Source organism: Lithobates pipiens, unplaced genomic scaffold (assembly GCF_037356315.1).
Source record: "Lithobates pipiens isolate NorthernLeopardFrog02 unplaced genomic scaffold, aLitPip1_a1.2 Scaffold_13, whole genome shotgun sequence".
NCBI lineage: Eukaryota > Metazoa > Chordata > Amphibia > Anura > Ranidae > Lithobates > Lithobates pipiens.
In genome coordinates this window covers 343,371,554-343,389,523 of record NW_027507718.1, presented here as the reverse complement: position 1 = coordinate 343,389,523, position 17,970 = coordinate 343,371,554, and the positions used below count along the sequence as shown (strand labels likewise).

General features: G+C 43.2%; 1 protein-coding gene across 2 annotated transcripts in view; it reads right to left on the bottom strand.

Moving 5' to 3' along the window:
- Nucleotides 1-1,667: 1,667 nt before the first annotated feature.
- Nucleotides 1,668-17,970, bottom strand: part of MND1 (meiotic nuclear divisions 1) — a 198,798-nt gene continuing 182,495 nt past the window's right edge. The window contains exons 7-8 of one of the 2 annotated variants that reach the window (XM_077477063.1): nucleotides 15,624-15,668; nucleotides 1,668-2,374 (exon numbers count right to left, since the gene is read on the bottom strand). In XM_077477063.1, the coding sequence (XP_077333189.1) occupies nucleotides 2,268-2,374; nucleotides 15,624-15,668 (152 nt within the window). In that variant the 3' untranslated portion in view covers nucleotides 1,668-2,267. The remainder of the gene's footprint in view (nucleotides 2,375-15,623; nucleotides 15,669-17,970) is intronic. The other variant, XM_077477064.1, reaches the window with a different exon arrangement.

Here is a 17,970-nt window from a genome sequence, read left to right as displayed (position 1 = left end):
TATCTCTGGAGGAGCTGCAGAGATCCACAGCTCAGGTGGGAGAATCTGTCCACAGGACAACTAAAAGCCCTTGTACACACGATCGGAGATTCCAACGGAATGTGTCCGATCGGAGCGTTTTGTCGGATATTCCAACTGTGTGTGGTCTGCATCGGACTGTTTCCGTCTGAATATCTGTCGGACCAAATTTTCCAACTTGCTGGAAATATTTTCCGTCAAAATGCTCCGATCAGACATACTCCGATCATGTGTAGAGAATTCCGATCGGACAAAGTGCCACGCATGCTCAGATCAAATTCCTACATCAAAGCTATTGGCTAGTAGCGTGAACGTAGTCCCATCGTAACGAAATTACGTCATTACGTTCTGAAAGATCGGATTTTCCGACAACTTTGTCCAACCGTGTGTATGCAACAGTTTCGGACAAAATCAGTCGGACAAAATCCGCGCGTACAAGGGCTTAGTTGTGCACTCCACAAATCTGGCCTTTTTGGAAGAGTGGCAAGAAGAAAACCATTGTCGAAAGAAAGTAGTCCCGTTTGAAGTTTGTGAGAAGCCATGTGGGGAACACAGCAAACATGTGGAAGAAGGTACTCTGGTCAAATGAGACCAAAATTTCGCTTTTTGGCCTAAAAGCAAAACGCTATATGTAGCAGAAAAATAACACGGCACATCACCCTGATCACACCATCCTCACCGTGAAACACAGTGTTGGCAGCATTATGTTGTGGTCAGAGTCAATGGGAAGATGGATGGAGCCAAATACAGGGCAATCTTAGAAGAAAACCTTTTAGAGTCTGCAAAAGATTTGAGCCTGGGGCGAAGGTGCACCTTCCAGCAGGACAACAACCCCATCAGATATTTATTTGTAAAAAAAATAAAAAAAAATAAAAACCATTTATTATTTCCTTTCCACTTCATAATAATGAGCCACTTTGTGTTGGTCTATCACATACAATTCCAATAAAATACATTTACATTTTTGTTTGCAATATGACAAAATGTGGAAAGTTTCAAGGGGTATGAATACTTTTTCTAGGCACTGTATTGTTCAGTCCAATGAGGTGCATGCCACCTTGTGGAGTTATCTCTTTAATCTCCAACAGTTTCTCTGAGCCCCAGAGTACAGCTATTGCTATACTCCTGGTACTCTGACAGGAGTGATTTTGCTTTCTCAAATAGCTGTTTTTCCTGCCCCCCCCCAGCTGTCCATTCACAGAAGGCTTTGTATTTTGTGAAGGGCTTCACATAATACAAAGCGATGTGTTTGGACAAGAGGAGGGGAGGGGTGGGCGTTGCACATCTCTGCAATAAAGAGCCTGCCTGCTGCAGTTCTTGAAAGAAGGGCTTTAATTTAATTTTAAGTACAGAACAAGTATACAGAACTGAAGACAAAATAAAATATTATTGGAGAGGACCTTTTCCTGTGTATGGTCAATTTTCAGCACAAAATTCTCACTGAAGAAGAATTGTGCACCTGATTATAGGGCGAAAACATAAGGGTTGCCCATTGAAACTAATCAGGTGGATTTTATGTAATAAGGAATCTTGTTGCGAAGGGTAACCATTTCATCCATGTGCTCCAGTTTACATTAATCGTTCAAACTACTACCTTAAACAACCAATTGAGCCTCCTTACAAGTAAACGTTACTCTGAGATCAGCCAATTACTTTTTCGATTGTGTATTTAATATATAAAGAACACAAATCAGCTAACAATTGTAAAGTACTATGACAGCAGCTTCAAGCAAGTTTACAAGCAATTAAGAAAACAATCTGCACTAGAATTCTGTCAATGAATTATGTGGCATAGCTACTGTCAATAAAACAATCATGGATTAAGGGGAAAAATGCATTTTTATCATATCTACAGGAACACATTTTAAGCAGTTAGTTTTGTGTTACATAATGGCTACAAGTTCAAAAACATTTTAATAACTTATTTCATATATACACAAAGGTAAATAAAATACATAAATGATGAAAACATGCATAGGTAATGGTTATTTCTGTGAAAACTGCATGTCAAAATGATTGGTAGATCCAAAGATATACAACTGCTTACATATATGATCTACTGATTGTAGTGACATGCCTTTTTTGCTGCAGGTTACTTGGGCTTATATATTTTTTCCTCATATGGTTAGTATGAATTTCCCAGGTTTTTCACCGATTTACTTCAATGTAATGTAGATCAGTGAAGTTATACATACTTACAACGGGTATAATACTACTACAGGTATACAACAAGCTCAATGATTCTGAATTCAGTCAATATAATCAAATTCTTCAGGTATGCCAAAAGTTTTATCAATCTTCCTTTCTTCGAAACCAAACTTTTTCTTGGCCCAGGATTTTACAGCAAATATGTTGTCTGTAAATACATGATGAATAAAGAGCATTGTGTCAAAATCACAATAAGAGTTCAAATATTTCAGGATACTAAATTGAATGGTGTACTATGCAATATACTCATGGTACAGTGGAGTGGAGATTGGTGTTTGGGCACTGTGTTGTAATGGCAGGCAAAACTCATATTCTGATACCAATCCAATATTACAAAAAGCCAGGACACATTATGTGCAAGTGTGTGCAGTTACAAAGCAGTGATTACACCCCCCCCCCCCCCCCCGAGTGCACGCTATTTATTACTAGACATTATAGAACAGAAATGGCCAATACATATTACTATACCCCAGCCAGTAGGCACTGTATAAATGTGAATTACCTTTACCTACCTGTAGTGGATTTGTAGCAAAGCAATATGAAGAGCATGATCATAAACATAGAAGTGGGAATTGTGTCCCTCAAAGGACTCCAAGAATATATTTTTTACAGTGAACACAAAATCCTATTTGCTCTCTAATCTATTGAGGGTCACACAAAGTCTTTACTCTTTGGAACATCCAGAAGCAGTCCTACGGAGGACAAAGCAAAAAAAAAAATATGCTTAACAGGCCAAAAATAAATAAAAAAAATACAGAACTGCAAAATGTCTGCTGCGCAAAAATCTATATGAATTACTTTACACTCTAAGCTGGCATCAAATGAGGCTCTGCACCTCGATAGTAAAGGGTGGAACCCAATCCTTTAAACTATAAGCTTGAATGATGGTCTATCTAAGCTAACTAGAGATTATGTAGCAAGATGCTGAGGCATCCCTTTGGGGTCCACCCAGAATGACAAAAAGCAAGCAGTCTTTCTGAAAGAAGCTGTGGCCGAGGCATATATTCATGGAGCCCAAATCGCATCTAGACTAGACAACGGAGGTTTATTTTTCCCTTCATGAACAGCAGACGAATAGAGGCACAGGAGAACAATGTCTTGGTTGAGGTAAAAAAAAAAAAGAAACTATCTTAAGAAGTCCTGGGTCCCAACACCACCCTGTCCCTATGCAAAACCAAAATAGGGTTATTTGCCAGATAAAGCTGCCACAGTTCATAAACTCACTTCACAGAAATGATAGCTACAAGGAAAACCACTTTATGTGTGATAGTAGATAGAGAAATGTATTTAATGAGTTCAAACGGTTTAAAAAAGAAACAAACAGTGAACCAGATTCAGATCTCAGAGTCGGTGGGGAAAGACCGGGGTTGTTACATGGGAGACCCCGCATACAAAGGCCTTATTCAAAGAGCGAAGTGCTAAATGTTTATGAAATAGAATGAAAAGAGCAGACACCTGGTCCTTGACCGTGTTTAAAGCCAAATACTGGTCCAAACCCAGTTGCAGGAAGAAAATGATTTGTCCCACAGAGAAGCTACTGATGTGCAGCCTGAAGACTTACATCAAGTGAACTACAGGATGTCTTTCACGCCTGATGACAGAACTTGCAGGAAGAGGACTTTCAAGCTTCAAGCATCATAGTAATTAAGGACGCAGAAAAGTCCCCGTCGCTTCTGCCAGAATGTTTTCCAGGTTGGTATGCCACATTCACCTGGACCAGTGCAGAGCAATAAAGATAACCAGAGTGCCCTCTATGTCGATTCTGCAGAGCATATGAGGAAGAGGTTTCACAGGAGGAAATACAAAGATCAGTGTACAGAGCCCACCAAGCTACTGCATTCATCCACCGCTTCTGCCAAGGGACCTAGATACCAACCTGTCTAGCTTCTCCTTGAACCAGTAATCTAGGAACACCTCAAGCTCCCAATTTGCGGGCACTGGTAGCTGATGAAATCTGCCTTCAAGTTGCCTTTGCCTGGAAAGTATGGGGTTGACAATTCTGCAATGTGACAGGATCTGCTCTACCTTCTCTTTCTTCAGTAGGACTTTTAGTTCCTCCCCGATGGTTGATGTAAGCCATTGCCATGGATCTGCCCTACTGAATCAGGGTCAGATGACTCTTAAAACAGGATGGCCAAACACTGAAGGGATAGTCAGATCACCTGAAGCTCTGAGGTGTTTACTGGGAGCCGATATTCATCCGACAACAAAGCTGTGCAGGATTTCACCTCAGCCCAACAGTCTGACATCCATCATAAGAATCTTCTAAAAGTCAGAAAAAATTTCCTGACTCATCCTTTCAGGAATTTTGTACTTGAATATAAGCATTCAGAGCTTTGAGATCTAAGATAGGGTTAATGCCCCCTTTCAGCAAGGAGTGAACAGGTTTTAGTAAAACCCTTGAGGCATATGTGAGATGAGATTAAAGGTTTCCAGAAAACCATCACAGCTATAATTTAATGTTACAGCCATCTCTTCCACACATTCAGTAAGGGACCAACTGCAGTAGTGGCTTGATTATTTTTAAGGGTTAAAAAAAAAAGTAAAATTACAACCAGAGTTGGGTGTGCAGCAGGACTCGCTAATGAGAATAGAGCTCTGCAAAAGTATCTCAACCACTTTTCAGCTGGGCCCATAACCGCTTCCTGTCCCTTGGGCTGTTTATAAATGGCCCTGAGTTGAAGTGGCTATAACAGGATCACGACTGCAGCTACAGTCATGATCCTTATATTGTGCTTTTCAGCCAGTGATTTTCTTTTAGGTAAAGGTGACCCGAAAGGCTTACACTGACAATGGATCACTTTTAATTAAATTAAAAGTTGCGCAAAACGAATATCTTTGTAGAGACCAATACAAAATATGTGTGTCAGGAATAAAGTTAACGGATATTAAACTATAATGAACAATGAGCATCACAAATGGTGAAATAACAGTCCCATAACATATACAGTTGTGCTCATAAGTTTACATACCCTGGCAGAATTTATGATTTCTTGGGCATTTTTCAGAGAATATGAATGATAACGCTAAAGTTAAAAATAACAAACCAACCATTCTTAATACCGTGTATTGCCCTCTTTAACATCAATGACAGCTTGAAGTCTTTTGTGGTATTTGTGGATGAGGCTCTTTATCTTCTTAGATGGTAAAGCTGCCCATTCCTCTTGGCAATAAGCCTCTCGTTCCTGTAAATTCTTCGGCTGTCTTGCATGAACTGCATGTTTGAGATCTCCCCAATGTGGCTCAATGATATTGAGGTCAAGAGACTGAGATGGCCACTCCCGAACCTTCACTTTATTCTGCTGTAGCCAATGACAGGTCTACTTGGCCTTGTGTTTTGGATCATTGTCATGTTGGAATGTCCAAGTACATCCCATGTGCAGCTTCCTGGCTGATGAATGCAAATGTTCCTCCAGTATTTTTTGATAACATACTGCATTCAACTTGACATCAATTTTGACCAAATTTCCTGTGCCTTTGTAGTGCACACATCCCCAAAACATCAGCGATCCACCTAAATACCTTTCATCATAGGCCTTGTTGACTCCTCTCCAAATATAACGTTTATGGTTGTGGCCAAAAAGCTACATTTTGGTCTTATCACTCCAAATGACTTTGTGCCAGAAGGTTTGAGGCTTGTCTCTGTGCTGTTTGGCATATTGTAAGTGGGATACATTGTGGCATTTGCATAATAATAGCTTTTTTCTGGTGACTGGACCATGCAGCCCATCTTTCTTCAAGTGCCTCCTTATTGTGCATCTTGAAACAGCCACTCCATGTTTTCAGAGTGTCCTGTATTTCACCAGAAGTTATTTGTGGGTCTTATTTTTGCATCCCAAACAATTTTCCTGGAAGTTGTGGCTGAGATTTTAGATGGTCTACCTGACCGTGGTTTGGTTTCAACAGAACCCCTCAATTTCCACTTCTTGATTAGAGTTTGAACACTGCTGATTGGCATTTTCAATTCCTTGGATATCTTTTTATATGCCTTTCCTGTTTTATACAGTTCAACTAGCTTTTCCCTCATATCCTTTGACAATTCTTTTACTTCCCCCATGACTCAGAATCCAGAAACGTCAGTGCAGCACTGGATGAAAGAGGGTCTTGTCAGGAGTCCAGAAACTCATTGACCTTTTATATACACACACACACACACACACACACACACTAATTACAAGTAAACAGATAACATATGAGGATGGTTACCTTTAATAGCCATTCAAACCCCTTTGTGTCAAATTGTGTGCATGTTATCAAGCCAAAATCATCAGGGTATGTAAACTTTTGATCATGGTCATTTGGGTAGTTTCTGTTGTCATTACGATTTAAAAAGAGTAAACACAGCTGATTGATAATAAATGGCTTCAGCCAAACACTAACCACGAGTGAAAGAAAAGTTTTTGTGTTATCATTCATATTCTCTAAAAAATGGCCAAGAAATCAAATTCTGCAAGGGTATGTAAACTTATGAGCACAACTGTATTTGACTTATGCATAAAAAAAAAAGTGAACTTTAAAGAGAAATATAAAAAAAAACAAATGTGAAATCTTGAAAATTATGAAAGTCCATGTGTAAAAATCCCAAACCACCTCACACACAAGTGTGCCAGTTCCGTTAAGAAACAGTAATGATCTCCAAATGAGAAGAGATCAACAGAACATAACTCATCCAATTGGGGATCATCACTCAGGATAATTCCCACCTCTATGGTCCTTCACTAGTTATCAAATGACTATAGAGTAGTATGCTAAAACCACATGATTTATTCAAATCACTGCAAAAGTCAAAGAGAGAGACAGTTCTATCACCAGAACTCCTGCGTAACTATAAACTGGTAACCTGTATAGGCTTTCAAAGAGTCACCTCTAGAAATTTTTAGGTACCGTATTTTTTACCATCAATAAAGGTGCTTAAGGCAGAAATCTGGGAAAAAATGTTTCCATGTCCTTTATCTTCTACCTTCACCAACTATGCTTTCCATGTTCTTCTGAGCTCTATAGTTCCTCTGTAGTAAACAAAAAAGAGAGAGAGGCGCCTCTGGGTGCAGGCTGTATAACAGTTTCTTTAATACAAACAATAGCAGTAAAACTCACATTTCAGTGGTTAAAAACAGGCGGTGTATTGGTCCCATACAAGGGGGGGTGGGGGGGAGGCATCGGTGTAATCATTCCCTTATGATGTTAAGTCCTGGTGAGTCTGTCCTCAGCTGGTCCCAGCAGTGCTGATGTTTTTTCCGGCCTGCAGAGATGGAGGAGCGTCGGCACGAGGCTTGGGACCCAAAAAAGCTTCAGGCGAGGGGAAATGACGTCACCGAAAGTGTGACAAGTTTCCTCAGCTGGGAGAGCCATGCATGGTGTGACGGCTGCACTCTTTTGTCAAGCAGCTTGTGAGTTTTACTACTGGTAGTGGGCTTCCCTGACTGTAAATCGCAGAAACTTCTGATGCCGAAGGCATATGGGTATGTGCAGGTACGCATCCTGGATGTCCAAGGACGCCAGGGAGTCCCCTTGATGGAGTGCAATGACTACTGAGCGAACTGATTCCATTCTGAACCTCTGTACTTTCACAAAGTAATTGAGGGCTTTTAGGTCCAAGATTGGACGTACCCCTTCCTTTTTGGGGACTATAAACAGGTTTGAGTAGAACCCCTGGAAACGTTCCGATTCCGGAACCAGTACTATCACCCCACGACTCAGCAGGTCCCTTACCGTCCCCAAAAGGCCTCCTGGCGAGCCGGGAGTACGGGTATGCTGGAGGGGAAGAATCTGTTTTGCGGCCAAGAGAGGAACTCTATCTTGTAGCCGGAGGAAATCAGATCGCAGACCCATTGGTCGGACAGCCGAGAGGTCCACTGGGCTGTAAACTCCCGAAGGCGACCCCCCACCCATGTTGCGGGCGGGGGCAAACCTTCATGCGGTAGCATTTTTGCTCGCAGGCTTGCGGTTCCAGGGACGCTGTGGACCTTCAGAGGTCATCCTGTCGGCTGGGGACGCTTGCTCAAAGCTCCAGGCGGACGAAAAAAACTATTTGTGAGCAGAGCAAGAGGGCCCTTGCCTACGGCGTGGCTCCTTAGCCTTCCCGGCCTGTGGGAGTAGGGTACTCTTACCACCATCTTTTTAATAAAGGTCATCCAAAGAGGCTCCAAAGAGCCGGTCGCCAAGGAAGGGAAGATCCGTCGGGGCTTTTTTGGATGCCTGGTCAGCAGACCAGCATTTTAACCAAATTAGGCGCCTCAGCACCACAGCTGACACTGAAGCCCTGGACAACAGCAGAAGGGTATCCAGGGCTGCTTCACAAATGTACTTCAGACCTTGCACTAGTTGGTCTGCTAGTTCCATGTAGAAGGGAGAAGCCCGTTCTCCCAATTTGCGGAGCAACAGTTTTGCCCACTCGGTCAGTGTCTGCGACACAAGTGCGGATGCCAGTACTGGTCGCATGGTTGACCCCACAACCATAAACAAGAAATGAGCCACTGCCTCGGCCTTCCTGTCTGTGGGATCCTTAAATGCAGGAGTCCACTCTACCAGGATCGTGGTTACTTTGTTTAACCTGGATACTGGGGGGCCAACGACCGGAGGAGCAGGCCATTCTTTGAGAAGGCTCTCCTCAAAGGGGTAACGCACCGCCATGTATTTGGGGACCGAAAAGGTCAGTTGCATTCGACCCCATTCCTTGTAAATTAACTTATCAAAATAAGTCAGATACGGGAACACCTTAGGTGAACGGGCTGGCTTACGGGACCCAAAAGGGACCGCTACATCAGCAGAGGGATCTGCTGGCTCCTGAATCTTCAGGGTATCATGCACAGCTGTGATAAGTGCTCCAACAAGCGATTTTTCGTGCACGGAACCGGACGGGTACTCATCCTAACTGTCCGAACGGTCCTGGTCCGTGTCATCTGACACGACAGAGCAGGGGTTACCAGCCTCAGCTGGGCCTGAGTCTGCTTCAGAGCTCTCCCAGGAGGACGGGGGGGCAGGGGTCGCTTTTTACCACCTTGCGCCCATGCACCGCCTCCATTTTGGCAACAAACGAATTGAGGACCACCAACAAAGTGTCCAGAGCCACTGCACAGTCTGCAGGTGTACCGGTTGCAATTGCCTGGATTTCGGGGGAAGAAACACCAGTTTCTGAAGCCATGCTGACACTAGCCTGTCTGCCACCTCATGGGGACTTAGGACAGTGATGGTCCCACCCTCCTAACTGCTGCTGGCTGAGAGGCTCTTTCCCACAGGACTCACCACCCTGACTGGTTCTGCGCTGTCCAGCTAGTAGTGCCTGTGTCCTGTGTCAGCTCCCAGGTGCATAGGAGAACCCACTGCGCTGTCCAGAGCTGCTGCAAATGGCGCTGAAACTGATCAAAAACATGCTCAGGCTTCAAGAAAATGCCTGCCAAGCCTACATAAACACAGGGAAAATGGCTGCCGAGCTACAGGGAAGCATGCTGCTCCTTGCCCCACCAAAGATGGCCGCCGAACACTGTATACCATGAGGGATAGTGAAACAAAACAGACAGAGAAATGGCGGTGAACAGCACTGCAGCGATCGACAGGCACAGACTCCAGACACCCCCAGGGAGAGATTCACACACATCCAGGGCACGGCCAGCCAGCGCAGTCCCCCCCAGGTGAGAGCCCCCACCCCGGAGAGCCCCTGCATATGACACACACACCGCTCAGCAGCTTCATGCAGCATCCCCCACAGGGAGGGAGGGAGGGAAGATAGGGACAGGGAGAGAAGAGAGGGTGGTGAGGGACCCCCGAAATCGACCTCCCAGAGAATGCCCGGCTGCTCAGCCCCACCAAAGCAGGGAGAGCTGTACTTACCAGTCCTGCAGAGCTGGGAGAAATTTCATCACAGACCCATTCTCCGATCAGTACGGGGTGGCTGCTGGCCTAGCACACTGTGACACGGACATCAGTAGCCCAGGCATATGTGAGCCCCGGAGCATTAACACTCACCGACAGCCTCTGGAGCTGAGACCTGTCGTGGCCGACCCAGAGCGGAGCTCTGGTCTGCACACGCTTGCTGGCCAGGCTGTGGAGACTACAAGGATAAGAGTATCCAGCCTGTCACCCAGCCGGCTGTTGATAGCAGATCACAGGATCTTTAAACTTGCTCAAAAAGCAAAGCTTCTGCAGAAAAAAACATGGACCGATGGGCCCGTCAGGGTTCCTAGGTCCTTCTCCTTCACTAGGCAAAATAAAACCGAAGCTGAAAAAAACAAACTGAGGGGTTGTTACCAAAGGGACCGCCCCTTGGGCGGATCTAGAAGTTCTGAGTTTTTTCATTACATGTTATGCCTAGTCCTCTCCTAAAGGTGGCGTAACAACCCAATGGTCTAAAGAGAGGAGCTGTGTTAGTCTGTGAACATAAGAGAAATAAGTTTTTGCCCTTCTGTTTGCAAGACTGCTGGCTGCTATTCCTCCTGTATCCTCAGCCAGCGGACTTGCCACTTCCCACCAGTAGTTCTGTACAGCGAGCACGGAGAAAATAGAGACGTAGTGGGTGGAGGGTTCTCACAGCTCTCGGTCTGTGCCACCCGCGGAGTAGGTGTCCTTCTCTCTCCTCCTCCTCTGCTCCCTGCCAGTAACCACTCCCACTCCACACAGTCCCTCCTCGCCGTCGCCCACCTGCCATCTCCGTGCAGAGTGGCATAACTCATTCTGATGACACAGCACAGATCTCAGGCTGTGACAGGTATTGTATGTGAAATACCAATCGCCGTAACATCCCACCGACCGGCATTTTGACTGACAGCGCACTGTTCCAATGCCCGCGGGCAAGCTGCACTGGTGGTCACAGACAAGCTGCACTGGTGGTCACCGACATGTTGCACTGGTAGTCACTATAATGCCTGACATGCTGCACTGGTGGTCACCGACACGCTGCACTGGTGGTCACCGACACGCTGCACTGGTGGTCACCGACACGCTGCACTGGTGGTCACTGATTGCTGTTAGAAAGATATCAAAGCTGCAGCAGGAGGAGTAATGATTACATAAAGCATAAAGCAAGTAAGGGCAATAAATTTATCTCATGTTGTGGATGGAGGGGAGAGAACAGACATGCTTTGAATTTATAAGGCTGTAACCCATCTATCCTACTGTGTGTTACTGAATAGTATGGCTGGCTGGAGAATGAGGGGTGTGATTTAAGTTGAAGTGGGTGAGTTCACATTCACATGTACAGGCCTAGTGTACCCCCACATTCACGTCAATCCCAAATATTCATGGGAAATGTACTTCAATTATGGTTTAGAGAAAGAGAAGAGGATATGATGCAATCACTGTTCTAACAGTTCCTCCCTGGCAGAATGCAGGATGTATTTTTTGAATTAGAAAGCTGACTTCCTGAAAATTCAATTAGACTTTTCTCTTCAATGGTAAGGAATTTCGAAAATGTAATAACTATTTAGTGTTTTGTATGGGGGGTGTACTAATGGGGGATTTTTTGAAAATCTGGCGTTCTGCTTTAAGGGTGGGCAAATCTCAAAGCCTCTTTCACAGAATAGATATTACACTGTGACATACCAGTATGCAAGATCGGTTCTTTACTGCAATACAGGATGTGGTTGTTTTATATCGATTTGCAAAGGTTAGCTAAGCTAAGAAACATTGACATATTTGACCCAAGATTTCTCCACATAAAAATCTATTAAAAAATGCACTTTATATTGCCCAAACACCTTAATCACACTTTCATTTAGATCTCCAAATGATACAAAAAAACATTTTCACCTTTCTACCACATCAAACTTTCTCTAAACCACTACCTCAAGTGTAACTAAAAACTGTGTATAAAAAGAAAAATTGCGCAAACAATATATCTAGCTCCCCTAATATAATAGGGAAAGGTAATAATATGTGATAACAGTACACTTCAAAACACAAAAAGTCCACACAGAAAAAAAAATCACTTGATGCTTCTATCCATAAAGTAAAACAAACAACGCCACTTACCAGATTCGATGGATCTCTAATTATAGAGATCAAACAAACTCATCACAGGATCACTCAGACCAGGGATATTCCTCCACAAGTTCATCCAATACAGCAAACTCTTCAACGGTATAGTTGTCCTGTAGCTGCAACAAGATTCTTAACCAGGAAATCTCCAGCAGTTGGGTAAATCATAGGATAGAAAAGAGAGGCTTTCATGGAGCGCTGCCAGACGATGCCTTGTATGGGGAAACGCGTTGGGTGGAGCACTTGTTCTTGACGTCACCACGTACCAGCTGGCTGGCTTGAGCCACGGCTGTTTGAATGTACTGTTCACTTTCTTTTTTGGATGTCAGTGCCCAAGATGTTTTTCAATACATTTTTAACTGGAGCACTGCACCATGAAGCCTCTCTCTTCTATCATACGATTTACCCCACTGCTGGAGATTTCCTGGATAAGGATATTGTTGCAGCTACAAGACTAACTATTCCGCTGGAGAGTTCGCTGTATTACAAGGATCCCTGCATTGGATGAACCTGTGGAGGAATATCCCTGATCTGAGGGATCCTGTGATGAGCTTGTTTGATCCCTATAATTTGAGATCCATCGAATCTGGCAAGTGATTTCTTCAGTGTCCTGTAATACCGCTCACTATTGGAGCACTTTGTTTTGGACTTTTTATTTTTTGAAGTGATATCATTATCACCCTTCACTTTTATATTAAGGGAGTTTTTATATATCATATATATATCTATAAAAATAAATAAATATGTTTGGTTGCACATTTTTATTTTTATACACGTTATTAGCTGAATATTCAGGCTATTTAAGTTGCAGCACCAGTGTGTCATATTTAGAGGTCGACCGATATATCGGCCGATATTTGCAGTTTTTTAAATAATCGGCATCGGCCGATTGTGCTGATAAAAAGCCGATTTAGAACTACAGCAGGACTTTGAAATGACTTCTGTATAGAAGTCAGTGTAAGTTGCCTGAGTCGTCATAGAAACACTTTCCTCCTCTCTGGGCAGGCTGCCAAGAAAAGAACAGAAAGATACAATGTTTACACTTGAATGAATGAAGTCATCTCAGTGTGTAGAAGTTCTCAGTTTAACCATTTAAAGACTAAATCTTTTCTGACACTACAATCCTGTATTTTCTGCCATAAAATCACTTAGACCAGGGCTCGACAAAACCCGGGTGCCAGGTCGCATTGGCGACTAGAAATAGCGACCTTGCGCCTGGGGCAGCACAGCTGGGGGTATCCTGTCTCTGTGGACCCCCCCAGCGTGATCGCGTCGGGCCGTTCCGCCGACGGCCGAAAATTTAGGCCGCGGCTTTGAGGCCTTCTGCGGTCCTATGATTCCTTATGGAATCTGGCGCCCTCTTGTGGTCGCCGTTGGTATGACAAACCAGCAATGCTAATGAAGATTCCTCTGTTTTATATTACCTGCCTCTTCTTCCCTTTATTTAGAACCCCCTAAACATTATATATATTTTTTATTCTAACACCCTAGAGAATAAAATGGTGGTTGTTGCAATACTGTCTGTCACACCGTATTTGTGCAGCGGACTTACAAGCGCACTTTTGTTGGGAAAAATAATTTAGTTAATAAAAAAATAAGACAACAGTAAAGTTAGCCCAATTATTTTTTATATTGTGAAAGATAATGTTACGCCGAGTAAATTGATACCCAACATGTCACGCTTCAAAATTGCACCCGCTCATGGAATGGCGACAAACTTTTACCCTTTAAAATCTCCATAGGCGACGTTTAAAAAAATTCTACAGGTTGCACGTTTTGAGTTACAGAGGAGGTCTGGGGCTAGAATTATTGCTCTCGCTCTACCGATCACGGCGCTACCTCCTATGTGTGGTTCGAACACCGATTTTATATGCGGGCAGGACAGGGTGCGTTTAAAAATTATTATTTTTTCTTCTTATTTTAACTTTTTTTTTTTTTTTTTCCACTGTTCTTTTAAAAAAAATGTTGTGTCACTTTTATTCTTATTACAAGGAATGTAAAAATCCCTTGTAATAGAAAAAGCATGACAGGTCCTCTTAAATATGAGATCTGGGGTCAGAGAGACCTCGGATCTCATATTTACACTAAAATGCAATTGAAAAAAAAATTGTCATTTGAAAAAAATAAATAAAATGTCCCTCTAAGAGCTATGGGCAATGACTTGGAGACGGGGGGGGGCGGCGACGGCGCTGCTATCTTCCCCTCACTCGTCTCCATGTCAGGCCAGGGACAGGTCCGGATCGCCGTCACGGACCTGGCTCCTAACTTTTTAAGCTGGCTCCTAGATTCCAAGCAAATTTGTCAACCCCTGACTTAGACCCCCCAAAAATTATATATATTTTTTTAGCAGAGATCCTAGGGAATAAAATAGCGGTTGTTGCAATATTTTATGTCACACGGCATTTGCACAGAGGTCTTTCAAATGCATTTTTTTTGGGGAAAAAAATACACTATTTAAAAAATAAAAATAAAATAAAAACAGTAAAGTTAGCCCATTTTTTTTTTTTTGTCCAAAAGTTTTGACTATCTGTTTTTATTTAATATATAGGTTTTTTTTTTAATCTAAATCATACATACAAGTAAACTGATTGGAGGTTTGTTTTGTTTAATAAATGTTTAAATGTAAGAAATTTTCTGTATCACTTATGAAGGCTGCTTTCACACTGGAGCGGGCAGGCGTTGATGGTAAAACGCAAGTTTTAGTGGCTCTTTACCATCATTTTAGCGGTGCTATTTGGCTGCTAGTGGGGCACATATAACCCAGCTAGCGGCCAAGGAAGAGGTTAAATGCGCCCATGAAGCACTGCTGCCAAATCGCATTGCATGCGCTTCGGCAGTGGTGCCCATTCATATCAATGGGCAGGAGTGGTGGAGGAGCGGTATACACCACTCCAAACGTGCTGCTTGCAGGACTTTTTTTTTTTAAGATCCTGCCAGAGCATCGCCTCAGTGTGAAAGCACTCTGTCTTTCACACAGACTGCAGGGGAGCCATTTTGCAGGCACCTTACAGGTGCTATTTTTAGCCCAAAAGCGCCTGAAAAACGCCCCAGTGGGAAAGGTGTGTTAGATCAAGGGGGATTAAAAAAAAAATAATAATAAAGGAAAAAAAAAAATAAATAAAATAAAATCGGCCTAACATATCGGCCCAAAAAAATCGGCATCGTATATCGGCTATCGGCCGCCATGATTTCTAAATATCGGCATCGGCCAGAGAAAAACCCATATCGGTCGACCTCTAGTCACATTTTTCTCTAGGGGTAGCACCGATATTTTACTACACACCTAACTAAAAACTATGGCAGACATTACCCTGATGCTCTGTAATAATTTTGAAATACTGTAAATCCTCTCTATATAAATACATTTGATCTAGGTTTAGCGTGTCCACCTCTAGAGTCTTCCTGTGTGGTAGGGTACAAATGCTTACCAGTCCAGCGGTTAGCAGCATCTTTGGCCACCATGTTGCTTTTACCTGCAGATTAAAATAATATATAATTTAGCACCCATGCATACACAGAATCAGACTATAATCATTGGATCAGAACTGATAAAGATAAAAAGGAAAATTTATTTTAAAATACTTACTATAATTTCCTAATGGACTCCATGGCAGTATATCTATGGGTTTACCCTACTTCCATAAAATTTGTCTCAAAGCCACAGGCCGCAATCTGTATCTAGCTTACTCATGACACTGGGAGGGAACTCCTGCTGCCTTGGAGTCCATAAGGAAAGTAAAATAGCAGTAAGCATTTAATAGAAAATTTCACAGATTCCATGGCAGTATACGAATGGGAAATAACTAGCCATACAGACCATGGGTGGGAAAATGTTGAACAAAAAGCTTTAACTGGTACCATCAACAGACTGGACAATCAAACAAAAAATAACAAATTATAAAGAAGCAGGCTGTATGCATTAGTGAGCCACATGCCACAAAGCTGCCCAAGACGTAGACATACTCCTGGTGAAATGCGCTGTCACGGCCTCTGGAGGAGCCAAGCCCCTGGCTCTGTAAGCCTATTGAATTGCTTGAACAATCCATGCTGCAATCCTCCTAGATGAGGCACGTTTTCCTTTGTTCTTTCCAACAAAAAGGATGAACAGATGATCTCAAATCCTGAAGGAAGCTGTAGCTTGTAGATACAACTTTAGAGTTTTTATCCATGTCTAGAGGAAGACTGATGTCCCCTTAGGATTTAAGTCAAGCATAGGTATCAGCACCACTCAATCTGGGAAGAACATTAGGAAAGGTCCTTTATGACCAAGGGCCCAAAATGGCGAGACTTTTTGCCGATGTGATGGCCAGAAGAAAGGTGGACTTGATTGATAGTTCTTTAATGGGGATAGATCTTGCACACTCCGCTTCAGGTCCTGTGAGGAAATCAAGGACCACAGACAAGCAGCACACAAGGGGTTAATGCAGAGCATATACCTGTGACAATCGCACACAGTGCCTGGAAAAACTGGTGAAAGAATCCCAATGTCAAAAGCACTGACAGCTGTTTAAATTTTCCACTGAGGACATCATCGCAGTCCGCAACACTCCTGCGCAGCGTCTGAGGTATCTCTGGGCATGCATGACCGCCGCTATCTTGACAAAACTGCACATGCGCAAAACCAAGCCTTGTATTCGCCCAAGGCCAGCGAATGCACAGGAGCAACCAAGGAGAGTGAGTGGCGGCTTGGAACTCAATTGCGCTCTAGCTGCCATGAGAAGCAGCGATCCCTAAAGCCAGGGAAACCAGGAAAAAACGGAAAGGAGGACACTTAATCACATAAACCGCTTGAATGAAACAAAAGAGGTATAAAGCACATGAGCGGCACTCACGTAACCCACTTGCCTGGTTTATAGGAGAACTGCAGAATCCATCCTAGGCATTGACTGGCCAACGGCTGATAGCAGGGCAAAATGGCCGAAACTAATCTTGCCTGTAAATAGCCAGGTCCCAGATCTTCAACAGCATCACATTCTTATGTCCTCATCCACCCCACTGTTTGCTTGGAATGGTTACAGACTGCCTGGAACGCCAGCATGGGTGCCTCCACCAAGATACAGCTTCCTCCACTCTGGAACCAGGTATTATAGCTGAATATTGCACCCAGGAACTAGACGACATTAGCTTAGGTGCAAACTGGAACTGACTTTATTGTAAGCTTAAAATCAGCTAAGAGCTTGATCACATTATCCTAAACAATGCTAACTTAAAACAGTAATATCATCCGTACATATAACAAACAGCTAACATAAACATAAAGTGTAAGCTAATCAACAGCTGGCAACTAACGTCTAACAGTGATGAACCTGTATGCTAATTAACAACTAGTAACCTAGACAAGCCTAGGCGACTCAGGTCAGTGCCCACCCAGACAGTTGGGCACCAGTTCCCCAGAAAGAAGACCCAGTGCTGTACAAATCTCATTAACTTGAGTAATCTGTCCACTAGACAAGTCATCATAAGACAAAACTCTGAAAAAGTGGAATTCATTAATCTTCAGAGCCAGTTCACCAGTGTGTTTTTTTTCTGCATCAAAAACGCATGGAAAGTAGATTATATGGTTTTCAATGACATAGTTCGCACCAGTGCTTGCAGATCCAGTGCGTTCCAGAAAAAAAGTAGACCACGCTGCATTTTTTGGAGCGTTGAAAACGCTCTGGAACACACATCCTTATTTAGGGCTGGTTCACACCACAAACATACTCCAGATCCGCTCCGGATCCGATGCATTTCTGCATGCGCATTTTTGATGCTTTTCGATGTGCTCTTTTTCTT